General features: G+C 52.5%; 1 protein-coding gene across 2 annotated transcripts; it reads right to left on the bottom strand.

Annotated features, from left to right (window-relative positions):
- Positions 1-670: 670 nt before the first annotated feature.
- On the bottom strand, positions 671-18,677 carry TTLL11 (tubulin tyrosine ligase like 11). Of its 2 annotated transcripts, none has more exons than XM_034436189.3 (9): positions 18,521-18,677; positions 14,863-14,959; positions 13,021-13,154; positions 10,848-11,423; positions 10,208-10,303; positions 9,902-10,065; positions 5,168-5,425; positions 4,965-5,071; positions 671-1,352 (listed from the first exon to the last, which is right to left on the bottom strand). In XM_034436189.3, exons 1-9 carry the CDS (start codon positions 18,557-18,559, stop codon positions 1,069-1,071), a joined length of 1,755 nt encoding a protein of 584 aa, XP_034292080.1. In that variant the 5' UTR covers positions 18,560-18,677; the 3' UTR covers positions 671-1,068. The 2 variants fall into 2 exon arrangements, with proteins under 2 accessions (XP_034292080.1, XP_060539864.2); XM_060683881.2 differs by lacking the exon at positions 18,521-18,677 and adding an exon at positions 17,432-17,881.
- Between the last annotated feature and the right edge of the window lie 181 nt (positions 18,678-18,858).

The raw sequence follows: 18,858 nt of genomic DNA, 5'->3' as shown, positions 1-18,858 counted from the left end.
TCCATAACACAAAAGCATCACTCTGAAATCTTTGCCAATCAAATCTTTGACTAAAAGGCTTCCTTTTAGTTCCCCTAAATATTCTCCGGATCTGATTTTTTTAGGGCCAAGCAGTCTTGGCTGGATCCCTTTTGGGACATGGGGAGGGGGCAGAGTCCCTTCCCTGAAGTGGGCAAAACTCCTCTGGATTTAGGTCCCTGGATTACTGGCACAAGATTCAAGCAGGCTCCATGGAACGTGAGGGAGGAGGCCCACCTACTGATCTGAAAGGCCCCCCCTCCCCAAAAGACCCACTGACTTCTGTACCCCCACAAGAGACATAAACCCCCAATGACTGGGATTGCATCAAGGGCTGCAGAGGTTCTGAAGAAGCTGTTTTCAGCCTGGGAACATTTTCAAAAACTCTGCCACGGAGGTGGGAGTTGGGGGGGCGGGGAGAGGGACCCCAGGATGCTTTGGTCAGGAGGACCAAATCCTCCCACCTGGCCAGCCCTTGGAGAGGAACGGAGGGATGGGAGGGGGTCTTCACCACCACTCAATGGGAAAAGCCCCCCAGTTTATTTTGAGTAGCAGCTCCACATCTGGGTCGGGGATTCCCCCTTCATGCAACGCAGGCATCCCCATGCTGCCTCTCACCCTCCCAGCGCCCTCCCAATGAAGACGATGCTGCTGGCATACATAAATAGGATTTTAGTTCACCATAAGTTTTGCTCTTCATCCTTTCTACCACTTTGTGCACCACCACCAATCTCGTGACTTCTCCCCTTCCTGCCAAACTTCCCCCACCACCACCACCACCAGCCCCTGGAGACTGGGCTCCCTCGGGCAAGGGGGCTCCTCACTGGAGATGGCTCTGTGTGGCTGGAGAAGACGATCCAGGATCCCTCCTCGCCCCTCCATTCTGACCATGCGCCAACAGGCCATGCCAAGGAGGAGTTTGGGTGAGGAGAATCAATTAAGCCCCACAGCCACCCCCCAAAAAAAATGTCTCTGAAGGGAGGGCTGGGCACGGCTCCTCCTCCTGCGGCACAGGCTGGGCATCAGGCCGGTGAGACCTTCATGGCCTCTTCAGGGCTGGGAGCTCCTGCAGTCGACAAACTTCTGGGTTCTCTGGAAGGCAGCCGAGCCGGGCGTGGCGGGACTGAGCTGCAGCCCATCTTGCGGGCAGGTGACCAGGGTGGCCTGTGTGGTGGAGAGGCTTCGGCTGCAGGCCAGGCGCTTCTCATCCAGGACGGCCAAGTTGTACTCGCAGAAGTCCAGGAGAAGCTCCACCTGCTCGTGAAGCGAGAGGGACTTGTACCTCCTCTGGGCTAGGAGGCAGATGGCCTCCACAAAGGCTTGGAGGCTCATCCCTGGGAAGGAGGAAGAGGGGAGGTGAGCAAGGGAGACCACCCAGAGCTTTGAGTCATCTCGATTTATGACGCTGAGGAAGCCAACAACCAACCCAGGTGGGGCCACCAGCATCGGCTAGACGTTCCGCCCAATTGGAGGTGAAGGTACCAAAGATGGACCATCGCCAAGCACGGAAGCTTCTGGCAGGGAGAGCAGCTGGGGCATGTTGACCGCTGCCACTTCCATACCCCCTTATAGCTGCATTGCCCCCCCCCATGCTTGGCTGCCAGTCCCCAGGATGGGTTAACCAGGTCCCAGGCATGGCACCAGCCCAAAAAAGAGGATTATTCAGGAAGCGCTGCTGTCTCTTTGCCCGAGCCCTTCACGGCCAGGTGGGCAGCGGCTGGCACCGCTCTGGCCCCGTCTGCTGAACTCCTCATCCGTCCTGACATGCAAAGAGGGGCTGTGGAAGGTGGCGGAGTCCTCTTTATCTCAGGGCAAGCGTTGGAGTTTGGCTTCTTAGGGGGCCTGGCCAGCTCCTCGGAAGGGAGAGGGCAGGAGTAAATAAATCAGACCCTCCCCCTTGCCATCCCTAGAAAAGAAACCCCCCCCTCTCTCTCTGCTTCCCGCAGGAAAAGCTCTTCTCTGTTACTGCCTCTGGCAAGGAAACGGGGGCTTTTACCCGGATCCCTGGAGCTGGCCACAGCCTCATTTCCATCGTCTGGCACAGAGAGCGGCTTGGGGGATATTAAAATAAATCCCATCCATTACAATTTTTAATAAAACCTGACAATTAACTCAGGGTACCAGACAGGCAAGGAGCGCGTCTGGCTTCCTGTTGAGACGCTTCTGGGTAATCCAGATCGCGTATTAAAACCTCAGAGAGGAGCCCCCCCTCCCCATGAAAAAAAGGGGGGGCTGGTCTCCCCTTGACAAAAAGGCTTTCCCCCCCCCCAAACGGTTTTTTATTTTGTGCATCCATCCAAATGCTACTTTTGTCATGGACTTAACCCTCTGCTGTGGATTATTTCTTACTCCTGGGCCTCAGGCACCGTCATCATCATCATCATTTTTATTATTATCATGGTGATGATTGACAACACGCCTTCCTTCGCCTTGCTCTTTGGCTCGACTGCCTCTGAGCTGTGCTTGAATCCCTCATCTTAAGAATCACTTTTCATTTCCTGCAACGACGCAGCAGCCTCTTTCCCACACTCTGCGTTTCTTCGACGTTTTCCCCACTGCAGCCTCTGTTTGTTCTTTCCCCAAAGCAGAGATGATACAAAATCATTCCAAATTGATCAATGGAAAAAACTGTTAAAGTTTGCTCTTTAAACGTGAAGGGTAGGGGGGAGCAGCCAGAAGCACAAACCGAACTCAACGAAAGGAACTGAAAACTGCACACTCCTGATCGTCTGTGGAAACTCTCAGTCCTCCTCCAGGTCACGGTGGTCCCAAAAGTGCTTTTTTTTCAAAAGGCAACTGGACTTTCCTGCTTTTTCCTTGAAGACATTTCGCTTCTCATCCAAGAAATTCTAATAATTATTTAAAATTATTGGGATTTTTAATTGTCTTGGGCTAAATTATTTAATTTGGTTTTAATTATGTTTCTAACTTTTGTATCTATGTATTTTATTCTGTGCCTGTTCACCACCCTGAGTCCTTCGGGAGTAGGGCGGTATATAAATCTAATCAAACAAACAAACAAACAAGAAGCTTCTTGTTAATATAAATCCATCCATTCCCGCCATTCAGTCAGAAGCTTCTTGGATGAGAAGCAAAACGACTTCAACAAAGTCTTTTGGAAAAGCCCCTTTGGGACCCACTCCTGATTATTACCACTGATAACAATTACCACTGATAGGGTCATTGTCCACTGCCCACTGGCCATGCAAATTGTGCCCGCTGAGGCCAGTGGGGAAGAGAACGATTTTGACCAGGATTTTACTTTGCAATTTGGCTATCCAAATATCAGGGTAATATTTAGGGACGTTTAGCAGAGTTCCTCCCCAACAGTGGTGGGATTCCAAAATTTTTACTGCGGGTTCTGTGGGTGTGGCTTGGTGGGCGTGGCAGGGGAAGGATACTGCAAAATCCCCATTTCCTCCTGATCAGCTGGGACTCGGGAAGCAGAGAAGAGATGGGAGCAGGGCCAGTCAGAGGGGATATTTACCGGTTCTCCGAACTACACAAAATTTCCGCTTCTGTTTCTCCAGAACTGGTCAGAACCTGCTGAATGCCACCTCTGCTCCCCAAGGAGGGAGAATCCGTATCCAGGCCCAGAAGGATGGTCAGAACAGATGACCAGCTGCTGTCTGGGCAGGGCTGACCTCTTGAGTTCTTTGCAAGACTTGCAAAGGCTTCACTGACAGGCCAGGGATGCCACCTTGTGCCGACCTCACTATGCGCTAGTTTTATGTTCCTCACCCCCCCCAAACAGGTATTTTAAAGGTAAGTATCCATTTCCCCCTCTTTTAACTCCAGAGGAATCAAATAACACAAGCAAAAGTTTCCTAGGGTGGGGAAAATCTACCTACTGCAGAGAGGTAGAGGGGGTATTGTAGCCCTCAAGGATCCCAGCAGGTGTAAACACCTGAGCCAAGGGACTTGAGCTCAGAAGCTCCACAGGTAGGGTCCAGTTGGTACTTGGACCAGTGACCTGCGGAGAACATTGAGGTGGGAGAGCCGAAAGCAGGTGACCCAAAAGAGGAGGAAGAATCCCCCTCCTCCCCCAGTTATTTTGGTTGGGAGGAAGGCACTCGGGTGGGGTCAGAGGAGAAAAGAGAATTCTCCTCCTCAGCACTCCTCCACAAATTTTCCTTAATGTCACTTTGGTCAGCAAAACAAAAAACACCCACCCACACAAATCCGTGCTGGCAACATCCCACAATCACAACTGATTCTGCTCACCCACAGCAATTTAAGATGCAAGCCCAACAAAACTCCGGCAAGAAAAAAAACCCACCCCCAAGCGCTCATCCAGACTGAACAATGGAGCAGATGGTGGGTCTCATCCGAAGCCATAAACGGGGGGCAAAAAAACGACACTTCCTCTCGCGCTAATTGCGTGTTAATTTCACTCGGCAGGACTTGCAAAACCCGAAAACTCTTGGCCCGTCTGCTAACCCGGCCCAGCGGCTGCCAAGCCCCACCCCGAGGGGATTCCCTCCAGGGCTGAGATCTGGAGGCTCCTTGGCCCAGTGTTCCCCGTGTCTGGCCTCCTCTTTTCCCCCTTTCCCACCCCTCCCCCAGACAGCCTCACGGTCTTTGTAATCCGTGCCACATCAGGGACCGCCAGGTTGAGAAAACCTGGAGGTCCAAGTCTCAAAGTCCGAAGGAAAGAGGCAGCCAGGCCAGCTTTCCAGGATCTGGGAAGGCTGGCTGGGGATTATGGGAGATGATTGCAAGGGTGGCCCCCACCTGTGACCACTTTGAAGACCAAGAGGACGGACCTTTCCATGCCTCCCTTTCCCTTTGCACAGGAGCTCCTGGATCAGCCAGCTGCTGGGGCCAAGGGGGGGGGCACATCCTGGGATGGCCAGGTGGGGGCCCAGTCTCTGCTTGGTCTCCATCTCCCATGCGGGGGTGGGGGGGGCAGTCAGCGGGACCTTCCTTTGTCCAGCCGGACTCACCAGCCTCCCGCTGGTCCATGCTGGGCCCGATCCCCCGGCGGGTGATGTCGATGTACAGAATGTCTCCCGCGGCCATGCTGAAGCCACTGTTGCTGATCTTGCTGTTCCTGGGGAGGAGGAGGAGGAAGAATGTTATTATGGGATGGAGGGCCCTCATTTTCTCTGCCTGGACAGCATCCCCCCCCACCAGGCTCCCCTCTCACCTGATAAACATCCGGAAGCCGGTGGGCCCCAGCTTGGTGGTCCCCTTCACCCCCAGGAAGCGGATGAAGAGGGCAGCAATCCTTTCCACCAGCCGCAGGTAGCTGAACTGCTTGGCGTACTTGGGGAAGACCTCTTTCAGGCAGACGGCGGGGGGCTTGGCTTCTGGCGGGGGGCTCTCCCCCAGCTCGGGCTTGTTCTCCAGCTCCTCCTGGAAGAAGCTCTCCTCGTCCTGGGCTGCCAGTTCCACCAGTTCAGCTCTGTAGGTTCAAGAGGGAGATCCCAAACTCTCAGGAAAGGATGCCTGCGTTCAAGTAATGTGGATGGAGCTGGAGGTGCCAGGGGGAGCCTCTGCCCCATGGGACCCCAGCAGTGAAAACAAGACAACAGCCCCAATGAAGAGGCATAGAGACTTCCTGGGTGCCCGTCTCTGTCTCCCAAGGGCACGAAAAGCCCCGTGCGGACTGGCAGGCAGCTCCAGGCATGGTGCCAGGTGCCCATCAGCTCTGTTTTTACACCAAATCCCAGCTTTTAAAAACCGCTTTCTGAAATTCTGGAGACTCTGTTCCTGCCAAACCTTGATGGTTAAAATCAGTATCAAATGACCTCCATGATCCAGACTCGGAGAGCAGAGGGGCCCAAGAGGGCCCACAAAAATCACATCCTCCACATTTGTGGCAGACAGGAAGCCTCCAAGACTCTGGGTTTTGCCAAATTGCAACCCCATTTTAGGAAGCCACCAAGACCGGCAAGAAAGGAAGCCACCAAGCCTGGGAACTGGAACCAGAGGCAGAGACCAGCCCCTCTGGCACCACCCCACCCCCCAGAGAAGAGGGGGCCATGCCAGGTTTCTACAGAGTCAAGTCCTACATCCACGATGCAACTGGCAAGCTAGAAGCCTCCTGGGGCCGACCTGGCTTAAAATGCCCAATTTCCACACGTTTATTTCTCTAATTCTGCGCCTTTCATCCAGGCGGGATCAGCCTGGAGAAATTATTAACCGGGTTGGGAGGAAGAAGGAAAGGGTTCCTGTCTGGGAAGCGTCATCTCGGGGAGAGCAAAAAATTTCAATTTGAGCCCAGCGTTTCAACATCCCAAGGACGGCTTATCTTTTATACATGATTACTAATTTATTAATGCTTCCCTGCTATCTGCACCAGATCCTTTCTGTTCCTTCTCAGGGCACTTAATCTTTATGCTAATGTGCTGCTCCCTTCGCTCCCTCGGCTACAGTTCCAGCTGCTAATTAAAGGCTGAAAGATGAGATTTACAGCCAGGGTCCAGGGACCCGGAGAGCTGCGGCTGAGCCCCAAAGCCGTCCCTGAGCTGCCGTCTTCCCAGGCAGGAGGCTCTCGGCTCTCCACAGAGGTCAAAATGGAAACCCAACCTGGACCTCTCCGTACGAGGGAGAGTTTATTGGCCTATAGGCAGTCCTCGACTTAGGACTGGTCACTGAATGACCATTAAAGTTACAACTGACCTCCCCAAAGGTGAATGTGAGCAATTTGGCTTGTGAAGTTTGCAGGTTGAGTTTCCTCCGTGATCACATCGACCTACATTTCACAGCCTCTCAGCAGCCCCCATGGGACGTTGGGGAGGGGGGGGCAAATGATGGGCAACCACAAAGAGGCCAGGTATCTGCTACGATGGAAGGATGGAGGGAACAGGCTTGCTGGTATAGAAGGTCCTTAGTTGTCCTCCTGCCCAAAACCACCCCAAGTAGAAGAGTAAATTTTCCAGCAAAGGAAAATACTTCTAAATGGCCTAAATTTCAATTTTACCCCAAAGGCCGGAGGGAGGGGTTTCTGTTTAGGAGGTTTAATCTCCCAGACCTGTTAATTTACACTTGAAGGCCTCTCCCACTCCCCAGGCAGGCTGGACAACTCCCCCCCCCCCCGGGATTTCTTAAGGCCGTTAAAACTGCAGATGTCATAAAAAGGGAAGTGATGCCTTTGGATGGAGGTCTCGGGGAAGGAGCCGGTCTGCCTTAGCTCAGAGGTGTTAGTGGAGGAGACCCACAACTTCCATCCTGCTCTTCCCGTAAAGAGCCTTTACTCTCTGGGAAAATCAGGATTACAGACAGAAGGAGCCGAGGCTGGTGCAGTGGCTGTGTGTGCAGATGGCAGATGCCATCTACGTCCCAAAAGACAACCAGCTGCTTGGCTCACCGTTCTTGGCACTTGCCCAGCGTGTCCTTCTGGTCTGGTACGTCCTGGATTATTCTCCCCTTAGCGGATCCATGGATCTCTTTCAAAATCCTTCTAATCTAGCGAAGGACCCTCCCGGACACGCAGGGAGGGCCAATGCCCCGGAAGCCACCCTGGTTTCTGACCCATCCCCACTGAGCTGCAAACCGGGAGTAAAATTATCACCTGAGGCTGAGCTGATGGACCCCACAGGAGCCCCAAGATAGTTCAGCTGCACGGATGGCAAGAGGCAGCCCCACCCCCCCGCACACCCTCCCTACTCAGACCCACGGAATAAATTACGCTTGAAATGGAAGAAGGAGGGGCATCATTATCAGCTTTAGTGTCTAAATGAAGACAAAAAGACGGCTTTGGTTTTATTGCTTGCTTTGGGCCATCCGAGCTCTGCCAAAGACAGAGAAACTGCAGAAGCAAAGAAACCCTGGCAAAGCAAGAGAGGAGGGCTTATTCTCAGCAATAAATGGGGGAAGATTTGTTTTAATCAAACTATTTCTAAAACCCGGCTGGCTTTGAGCCCCTGCCCACCATTCCATCCAACGACTCTTCTAATAACTCTGGAAGAATTGGGCAGCAGGAGAACCAAGAGAGTTTCAAATAGATTTCTAGACCGCCCAACGGAGATTTAGGAAAGCAAGAGCAAACCTCCTTGCATCCAGAGGTAAACTGCTCTTGAACATGAAGGTTCTAGCCCACTAACCTACTGAGTTCAACAGTGGGAGAGATGGTGGCTGATGGAGATCACCTTCTGAGGGTCTTTCTGGAATTCAGTGTTGCAATATTGACTCCTAAAAGTTCCACATTCTGGGTGAAGCAGAATATAACAGAATAACGAAGTTGGAAGGGCCCTTGGAGGTCTTCTAGTCCAACCCGCTGCCCAAGTAGGAGACCCTACACCATTCTGGGCACATGGCTGTCCAATCTCTTCTTGAAAGCCTCCAGTGATGGAGCTTCCACAACATCTGGAGGCAAGTTGTTCCACTGATTAATTGTTCTAACTGCCAGGGAATTCCTCCTTCGTTCTGGGTTGCTTCTCTCCTTGATTAGTTTCCATCCGTTGCTTCTTGTCCTGCCTTCTGGTGCTTTGGGAAGTGCTTTCCTCCGGCATTTCCACATGCATTCCCATAGCCCAAACACCCCACGTGCAATGAAGATCAGAGTGCAAACCACCTTCAATTCTGCTGCTTGCTCTACCAGAGAGATGGGAGCCCAGCTTGACCCCCTGCCTGGTAAAATCTGTGGGGTGGAATCTATCTTTTTTTCCTTGCTGAAGGTTGATAGCAGCCAAAGGGAGGTCAATCCAGCTGGGGGAATTCAAGTCCCAGCAAACTCGGCTGTGCCTGCTGGGCCTTGCAGTTCAGCAGCCGGCGAGCCTGAGGACCACAGGTTATTCCACATGAAAGATGGGCTTAATTTAGCTGCTTTAATTCTGACAGCAGGACCAGCAGCCTCCTGCCAGCCTTCCCGCCTCGGTTATTGGTGATGGGAAAATAAATCACAGGAGATTCTCCACAGTCCTGAAAGGGGCTGTGTTGTGTTGTGTGCCTCTGTTTGTGTGTCTCTCCTCCACCACTGAGACTCTTCCTATTGGCAGCTGGTTGTAAATATTTAAGTGTGATTGCTTTTGTCTGCAAGGGCAGCCAGCTTGCTTCTCAGCAGTTTTTGAAAACACAGGAGGGGGAAAAAAAACACGGACCGGTTCCTTTTTGCCTCCTGGGAGATGAATGTCTCGTTGCTTCTCTGCTTTAGGGAATGTCCTAAATTTGGAGAACAAAGGACGTGCTGGTGCCAGGATGGCATCTGAAGATCTTTGCCCCCATGTGAATGACATTGATTGCAACTCCTTGACATCACGTGGCAGGCAGAGGACGGGGTAACATAATGCTGCATTCCGGTGGTGTCCCTTCCAAAGTGCACAGCACCGTCTCTTCTTCCCAGGGAAAGCCTGACTCTTTTTTGCCTTCTTGCCTGGCACCATGCCGGCTAGGGGGCAAGAAAGGGCTAGGGCGACACAATGCTGCATTCCGACTATGTTGCCCCCAGAGAGCACAAATGTTCTTCCTGCGCCAACTCAGGAAGCTCAAACTGCCCAAGGAGCTGCTGATCCAGTTCTACAGAGGAACTATTGAGTCTGTCATCTGCACCTCTATAACTGTCTGGTTTGGCTCTGCATCCCAACAAGACAGACACAGACTTCAGAGGAGAATTAGAACTGCAGAAAAAACAATTGCTACCAACCTGCCTTCCATGGAGGACCTCTATACTGCATGAGTCAAAAGGAGGGCTGGGAAAATATCTACAGACCCCTCACATCCTGGACATAAACTGTTTCAACTCCTACCCTCAAAATGACGCTATAGAGCACTGCACACCAGAACAACTAGACACAAGGACAGTTTTTCCCCTACAGAACTGGTAGTAAAAAAATTTGGATTTCTCCACTGGTCTCAGCTCCAAAACTTTGGGAGCCCCAATGCTTAAGTGCTGAAGGCTCCACGCCGGAGTCTCCGCTGGGAATCGGATCACACTTACGAAGGCTGCTCTGCCGGCTCCTCCTCCTCCTCCTCCTCCTGCTGCTGCTGTTGCTTCTTCTTCTTCTTGTGGGGGTCCACCAATCGGAGAGTGTCCCGGATAACGGCCACCTTGACTTCTTCATCGACCGGACTGGGGATGTATTGCGTAACTCCCGGAGAAACCTTAAAAACCCAGAAGAGAAGCTGATCACAGCAGGCATGCTCAAAAAGTCAGCTTTTTTCCTTCGAGTGGGGGGCCTGGAGGTCCACTCCCATCTTCCCAGGAAGAGAAAGAGGCCAGAGGATGGCCGGATTGGATGCCCACCTCTTGTTCGTGTTCGATCTTCATGCTTGGGTTGGCGTTGACTTCCAGCAAAATGGGCTTCAGGTTCTTCATCAGCAGGATGTCAAATCCTAAAATCTTTGGAAGAGAGAGAGAGAGAGAGAGGCCAATCTTTCCCAGAAACCAAGAACAGGACAATATTTTTTGATATCGCAAGACACCCAGAGTTACCCTAGGGCAGGGGTCTGCAACCTTAAGCCCTCAAAGAACCATTTGGACCCATTTCCCACAGAAAAGAAAACACCGGGAGCCACAAAACCCTTCCCGTGCCTATTTCTTGAGCGGCCACAAAACTAGCAAATGTCGTTGAATTAAAGATTCTGTTTTCTTCTGAAACTTTTCTTTTCTTGGATTTATCCATGGTTGGCCTACCAGGGGGTAGAAAAGCTCAATAAATCATGTGCCCGTGGGTGTCGCACATTGGCGGCTGTGGCGCATATTTTGAGCGACAGGGAGCCGCAGCAGAGAGGTGAAAGAGCCACATGCGGCTCCAGAGCCGCAAGGTTGCTGACTCCTGCCCTAGGGTAAGATGAGTTAAGTAAATAAATAAAAATATATTTCATATACTTCACTTTGGACCCCCGGTGGATTCGCAAGGCCTCTCTTGACAACCCGCACTCACTTGGAAGCAGGAAGGCCCCGGTTTGCCCGTGGGGATATCAGACTGGTAAAAGACCTTCAGCTCGGGCACGATGGCGATCACGGTCTTGATGACCAACGAAATGATATCGGACCAAAGTTTCCGGATGTTGACGCCGCTGCAGGCCAGCTTCCCCAGGATGCTGGAAAACGTCCGTTTGCTGCCGGTGTTGCCGCTGTCCGAGTGGACAAAATTCCCGCTGTGGATGTTGAGGGCATAGTTGGTCAAGTGCATGTAGACCTGGTGGAGATTCTTCAGCGACGGCTCCTGGTAGGGCTCCGTGCAGAAGCGGCAGAGCCCGTCCTTGGCCACGTAGACCTCCAGGGGGTCCAGCGACTTGAGCAGGACGTATAAACGGATGTCAAACTTCAGCTTGTCGATCAAGAAGGGCTTGGCCATGTACTCCTGGACCACGGCCGGCCTGCTCTGCAGGTTGCCCATCAGCCGGATCTCCGTGGGGCCCTTCACGAGGTAGATCCCGTCCCCCTGGCAGCCCCCGTCAGGCTTCACGATGAAGGTGGGTTTCCACCTGGGATTGTTCTCCTTCATCAGGTTGACCTGCCAGGGAAGCAGGAGGAGGAAGACAACGAAACTTTTACCCACTTCCAGGCCTCCCCTCCCCCCCAAAAAAACCTTATGTTTTAATCAGTTTTGGGGCAAATCCCATTTAATCCCCTTCCTAGCCTTCCTTGAAGATGTTTCGCTTCTCATCCAAGAAGCTTCTTCGGTTCTGACTGAAGTTCAGTCAAACTGAAGAAGCTTCTTGGATGAGAAGCGAAACGTCTTCAAGGAAAAGTCCCGTTGCCTCTTGGAAAAAGCACCTTTGGGGCAGCCATGGGGCTGAGAATCTCCATCGGCCTCTCCGCCTGGTGTGTGCTGCCCCCTGGTGGAAGCATCACAAGAGGAATGGGGGGGGAGAGTCAAAATCTTAGCTTTTAAGAGAAACCCCCCAACCCTGATGCCCTCCAGAGACATTGGCTGCAAATTATAGACCCAGCTTCAGTCAGAGGCCATGGCAGATATGGGCACAAGGAAACTCGGAAGCTAAAGAAACCCGGATCCTTGATTAATATTTGCAGCGCAACTCAGGTCCGACGTGACTCTCTGAGCATTGCCTGTCTCCCCGTTAGGGCTCAGAGAACTGGCAGAGAATCATGGCTTCATTATTGGGGTGCTTGCAAAGCTCTTCAGAAACTCAGAAGGACTTTGGGGCATCCCTTAAAGCCACGTTTTCTCTGCCCTCCCCTTGGGCACCCTCTCGACACAACACCTAAAGACCAGGAGAAGAATCCACGAATTGTCCACCCAAACAGCTCCCCGAATCTTCTCCTTCTCAGGAATGGCTTCCCCATCCTTTCCCCACCTGCAAAACCAGCCTCACACCTGGTGTTTGTTAACCAGAGCCATGCCTTTCCCTCCAAGACAGATGGAGGACCAGATGTGTGGGGCTGTTTTATCGGCCATCTGCTGCTTGCTGCATCAAAGCCTGCAGAGGGGTGGGTGGGGGGTGGGAGCGTGGACTCTGCTTCCAAGAAGGCGGGGTTGGGGGTGGGAGTTCAGCTGCCTGGGCCATTTGCCCCAAGTTAGATGCCCTGCAGAGACTGCCCAGAGATGCCAGGTGCCAAAACCTCTCCTTTGGGCACATCCAGAGAGCGGAACACACTCAGCTGTGGCTTTGGGATCATTTTAACGGGTGGAGTTTGGACAGAAGAGCAAGTTGAAGACGTGTGGACTTCAACTCCCAGAATTCCCCGCCCAGCTGGCTAGGGAATTCTGGGAGTTGAAGTCCACACCTCTTGAAGTTGCCCCTGGCCCAGACTCGTGAACGGTATCCCTAAAGCACCTCATCAGTTCTTCTGAACTAGAGAGGATTTCCTGCTTGGGCAGCAGCTGCAAAGGTGGCCCCGATTCCAGAACGGAGCCCAACAGCCGTATGTTTAATCCCCTTTCAGGGGCAACTCTCCACTTGCCAAAGTTCCTCCAGGAAACGCAACGGTTCAACAGGGTTTCTATGACTTGTGAGGGTCCTACAGTGGCCCAGAGGAAGAGAGCAGGCTGGACAGGCTCTCAGTGCCCTGGCATTAAACCCTCTTGGTGAAAAATGCCCCCCCTCCCAGCCAGGCCTTTGCACCCAGGCCAAAAAGCCCCCACCTACCTCAGTGAGAAAGATGGCAAACTCCTCCGGGAGGATCCAAGAACGGGGGTAGAAGTTATACTCTTCGGGGAAAAGCTCCTGCATTGTCCTCATGGCACGACTCAGGTTGACCTTCCGTGTCATTTCGGTCATGCCTGGTGGGGAGAGGAGGAAGCGTGGGCAAGGGCAGGTGCCCACTGAGGTGCCTCAGCCCAGAATGCCCAGCCAAGTGCCAGAGAAGATGGCGCTGAAAGCCAAGATGCTCACCTCCAGGGGGCCGTTCCCAGCCCAGAGAAGCCCCATCTCTGCCTTCCGGATGGATGGCGGCTTCTGTAGCCTTTGATGACTCTTCCTTGCTGCCCAACCTATTCATTCTATTTTACTATTTTATCGATTGTTTGCCTGTTTAAGTAACCTTATCAACTGCCCAGAGGATCTATTAAGCTGATCAACTTAATGATGACAAATTAAACATATTGAACGTTAAAAAGTTCTCTGTCATGGAGCTGCGGCCCCTGCCGTCATGTCATATTGGGTAGGAGGGCTATTTTTTTCCTCTGGGATTAAACTTTCACAGCAGAATGAGCTTTGTAAATTTGTACCACCAGGGTGGAAATGTGCCCAGCCCAATTTCTCATTTATTGATCTGTCTGTGAGATATTAAAAGATTCCCCTGCTTTTCAAAGTACCCAGGAATGGGACTTGGTTCCCGCTGAAGATTTTCTTCAGACCGAGTGGCTCACACTTTGCAGCCAGGAGAGGAAACAGCCTCAGAATTTAATTACACTTGGAAGGAGCGGCTTTTTTTTGCCAATTTGATCCCAGGGAAGGCCTTTTTATAGATCCGTGTATAGCACAATAAAGCAGAGGCAGGAACAGCGATGAGCCAGTAACGTGGCCCTTCCTTAGCTGGATTCAGGAAGAGATTAATGGTAAATCAGGGAGCTTTAAGAAGTTTAATAGCCCCAATTTCAAGGAAAGGTTGTGTTAAATTCCTCAGTGCTTAAAAGAAAATGGCCCATCGGAGAAATCTTTCTTGGCAGAATAAAGAGACAAGACGGCTTGGACTGGTCCACTGAGGGATGCCTCGGTTTTTCAGCAAAATCAAGTAACAGCAAATATTTATTAGCTGCACAGAGTCCGTGATTTATTTGGCCATGGCTTTCACCCAGAAATCAACTCCATATAACCACAGTGTTTCAGTTTGTTTCATTAAAATATTTGCTTCCGCCACAAAAACCAAGAACCAAAAGACTTTAGAGAAGGGACATAATTCAACGATGGACATTTAAAACATTGAGAGGTGCTCTTGATGCCCTCTGAGCTGGGTTGTTTTCTTGCAGACGTTTCATGACCCAACTGGGTTACATCATCAATGCTAGAAGGGAGTGGGGTTTGCTCTCTGTCCTAGCACTCACCCACTCCCTTACAGCACTGATAATTTTACTTAGTTGGGTCATGAAACGTCTACAAGCAAACAGCCAAGCTCAGAGAGCACCAAGGACCCCACAGTTCAACCCTGAGCTACAGATATTTTCCTGTACTGGTATTTAAAACATTATAAGAAATACTTTCTCCCCTCTTGAAAATGATCAGCAGGAAGTTCATCACAGACCTAAGTCAAGGGTTATGAGAGAAAGGCTGGCAATTGGCTTTTAGACTATTTTTGACTAGACTAAACATTAAATTATTTCAGACTAGATTAAACATTCCTATTTTTGATGAGGGAGCTAAGGAAGGCCAACGGACATTGGAGCTCTGCAGGCATCCAACTTTTCAGAGGGGATCCAAGGGTGAGGTGGGCATTTTTGCGTCGTTTTTGCCAAGACGAACCAACCCTGGCTCTCGTCACAGGTCAGGTACCTGGAAATTTGTTGACCTGTCCCGAATAAATGACGTTGTCGTGAAAGGAGACAGCATGCCAATAGATGTCGCAGGGCAAGCGGCGACCAAATGGAAACTGGACCCGGCAGAAGAGAAGGAGACAAAAAGAGATCATTTAGCCGGAGTTCCCTGGGCGCACAGGCATATTCCTGGGGCAAAGATGGTCTACAGAAGAGGGAGATATTTTGCAGAGATTGCTCTGACATTGCTCCTCTCTTTTCTTTCTTTTTCTAATGAAAGAAAAGCATCAAAAACCTCAGCTTTATCAACAGCCAGCTCGGGAGAGAGAGCAAACAATTAATTAACACGCTAATTGGGCACGTGCTTTCATTCTCCGCTGCTTAATGGGGAACGGTGGCACCCACAACTGACAACAACAGCCACAGAGAAGGGGGGGATCTGTGACTCACTGCCTGATGCCTTGAGACTGGGGGGGGAGGGGCGGGTGGAGGGGAGCAAGGTGGGTAGGGGAGACCTGCGAAAGATCTGTTTGCCCTTGGCACGGGGGGGGTGAGGGGGCCTGGAAAACAGATAAGTGGGGTGAAGGGCCCTCTATCTGCAGGGGTGCAGCTCCACAGGACCTCAGCCAATCTGCCTAGGTGACTATCTAGGTAACATCTGACTAGGTGGCTCAAGTGGCTAAGACAACTGAGCTTGTCGATCAGAAAGATCGGCAGTTCGGCTGTTCGAATCCCTAGTACAGGTCTCTTGCGTGAGCAGGGGGTTGGACTAGATGACCTCCAACTCTGTTATTGTTACTGCCTCTTCCAGACTGAGACAATGAGCAAGATGCTAACAGAACCCTTAGTTCTGCAACTCAAAGAATGAACAAAAAAGAACTCAAAGAACACACAAAAAAGAACTCAACACACAAAAATATTCTATCAACCTGCTATTATAGAAAGGGAAATAGAGCCTGGACAACTGGACTAAGAGGATGGGAGGAAGAAAGACGCCTGACTCACTTGCTGTCCAGTGAGCACTCAGTTCCCTTCCTCAAGGCCATCCAGACAGTCCCTGCTACCAGCTCCTTAATTCTAGAACCACCCCCAGGGAGCCTTCAAAGTATTAGAAGAGGACAAGGGAGAGGAGGGGAAAGGCAAGGAAAAAGCCAGAATTGGCCTTTCTTATCTTGGTTACTCTTCTCTTTGATTTGTGACTTGTGTACACAGAGATTGTTTTCCTTCTTCCTTCCGTGGGAAAAATACCACACCATCCACCCACCCACCCACCCACTCCCAGAAAGAAAGGGAGAGACTTGGAGAGCGATGGTTCAAGACACAGAAAGGAAAAACAGCATCCATATAACCCCGCAGCAGTAAATAAATACACACGGATGAAGTGTTGACATGAAACATGAGGACTAGATGCGTGAGTTTAACAAAGAAAAACAGAAGTTGAAAGCCTCACCCTTTCCAGGCATGCTTAAACAACAGAGGAGTGTGTGATGCAGGAAATTGCCACAGTGAATGTACAAAGAAATGAATGGCCATCGTTTCTCAAAGTAACACACAGGGTCAAGGGGTATTTTGTGCAAGCGATGCTCAGAGATTGCCTTCCGCAAGGCACGAGCCCCCTCTCCTGGCCACAGAGCCCTGGATCTGAGAGTTAAGGGTGGGGGGTGTCTCTGAGCTAATTATGCTAATTCCATGATAACACCCTGCAAAGCCCGGTGGAGAATGAAGGTGTCGCCTTGTTGCAAAAAAAAGGATTTGGATTTGTCAAGAGAGGTTGGGGGGACCTCTCAGAAGTGCCACCCCTGGGATTAGCACAGAGACAGCCTGGCTTCCGCTCACACCTTTGCAAGGGATTTTTGCAAGCCAATCACTCGCATCACCTTAGCACAAAATCCTGTCTTAGCCGGATTTATTTCTGCTTCGCTCTCCAACATTACAGAAAGAGTTTTGGCTAGCAAAGGGCCCGAATTCTTCATTGCCAAACATGGATACTACAGCTCGGTTTTCTAATTCCCCCCCCTTTCCCCCTTCCTAAAGAGTTTAGGAAAATTGGGGAACCGGCCTGCCTGCTTTGGGTCTAGGAGCACTCAAATACAAAAGTTTCGGTGTTTTCTTTTTCTTGTGGCTCCATTGAGGTATTCTGGGAAAGGCTGCGTGGGCGCCTGGGGCCCTGGAAGTCATCATTGAAGGAAAGAGGGAAAGGACAGGACTGGGGCGCTGGGCAGCCCAGGACCAGCTACGGAGGCTCAAAAAGTAGCCCACCCAAAAGAGCCCCACTGCCTGGGAGAGACCAAGGCCTGCTGGGATGTGCTGGTCCCTCCTCCCCCCAGCCCTGTGCCCAGCCTGGCCCGCAGCCCCACAGAGGCCCTTCTGGCACCGCTCAGTGATGTCACAAACAGCTCTGTGGACACCGGGAAGGAGGAGGAGGGACGGCAGCTGCAGGAATGGGGGGGGGCGGGCTGAGGGTCCCTGAAGACTTCCGAGGAGGGGGGGCCTTGGGACCCATCCCAGCCCTGCCTTCGGCCCCTCCTTCTGGGCTCGCTCGCCGTCGGGGTCCGGGGGGCTCCCCGCGCGCCTTGCGCTCCGCCTACCTCCTTCCAGCGCAGTTGGCGCAGGCTGAGCTTGAGCGCCTCGAGCGAGGTGCGCGCCTTGGAGCTGTCCACCGTGACCGAGCGCGCGCTGCGGCGAGGGCGAGGGCGCGGGCGGGGCCGGGCCGGGATTGCCAGCGCCACCCCGGCGGCAGCCTCCGCCGCGCTGCCCCCGCCGCCGCCGCCGCCTCCGCGCCGCCCGGCCTGGCCCCGCCGCGCGGCGCTCGGCCCTCTCCGTGGCGAGGAGGACGCGGCCCCCGCCGTCTCGGCCCGGCCCGCCTTCTCTGCGGCCCCGGCGCCGGCTCCGGCTTGGGCTGCGGGCGGCGGCGGCGGCGGCGGCTCCATCCGACCTGCTCCAACTTCTCCTCCGGCCGTTGCGCTCCCGCCGCCACCGGGCGCCGGCAGGGACTGAGCATGCTCCCCGGAGCTGCCCCGCGCCCCGGCCGGCGTCGCCCTTGGTTGCCCGGACGAGGCAGACGCGCCGCCGCTCCGCGCGCCGCCCGCTCGCCCCTCTTTGGGCTCGGAGCCCAGGCAGCCGCGCCGCCTTCAGGCCCCCCAGGCGCTTTGCCCGCTTGCGGCTCCCCGAAAGACCTCGCCCGCAGCCCCGCCAAACGGCCCCCGCTTGCCCGTGGAGCCCAGAGGGGCTGGCGTTGCCCCTCGCTGCCCTTGGCACAACTGACCTGGCCACCGTGTCCCTGAGAAGGGAGACCACTGGATTGGGCTGCCCCTTCTTCTCTGCCCCCCAACTTTTGGGGGAGATTAAGCTGGAAGACGGCCTGGCCTCGGCCATCCAGTTTGTTTAATGAGAAGGTGGGGGGCTGTTGTTGAACCCACATGAACCACAATCTCAGACCTCTCTGTTATTATTATTATTATTATTTTATTCAATTTGTATACAGCCCTTCTCCTAGTAGACTCAGGGCAGTGCACAGCCGGAACTAAAACACATACCAATACAAAATTTAAAATTATTAAAAGAATTACATACTTTGGCCCGAATTTAAAACAATTCGAATTAAAACCCACTGACGGATTAAAAACTAAAAAACTAAAAAGCTTCTAAGCTTAGTGGTTCTAGAAGGTCGGAGTCACCTTTCTGAGGGGCAACTTCTTCCAAACAAGGGCCTCCATATTTCGCAGCCGTCCTCTCCCCTTCTCTTCAGCCTCCAAGCCCGCATCTTGGGAAGGGGCCAGCTTGCAACGTGTTTGGCAAGGGGTCAACTGCACGGAGCCCCTCTCATCCCTGGGCCTTGGACCCGTCACACTGACCCACCCACCTCTGCAGACAACAAAGGAGGGGACCTTCTCAAGCTTCCTCTTGCACACATAGGAGAGAGAGAGAGAGAAATTCAATTCGCCAATAAAGATATTCCCAAGATCCCTGTGGATTATTTCTCAGGCCCGGAAGCGGCTCCAGCCAAGAACAGGAA

Source organism: Pantherophis guttatus, chromosome 16 (assembly GCF_059756535.1).
Source record: "Pantherophis guttatus breed Tessera chromosome 16, ASM5975653v1, whole genome shotgun sequence".
Classification (NCBI taxonomy): Eukaryota; Metazoa; Chordata; class Lepidosauria; order Squamata; family Colubridae; genus Pantherophis; species Pantherophis guttatus.
The sequence above is the reverse complement of the archived record's forward strand: the minus strand, read 5'-3'. Positions and strand labels throughout refer to the sequence as shown.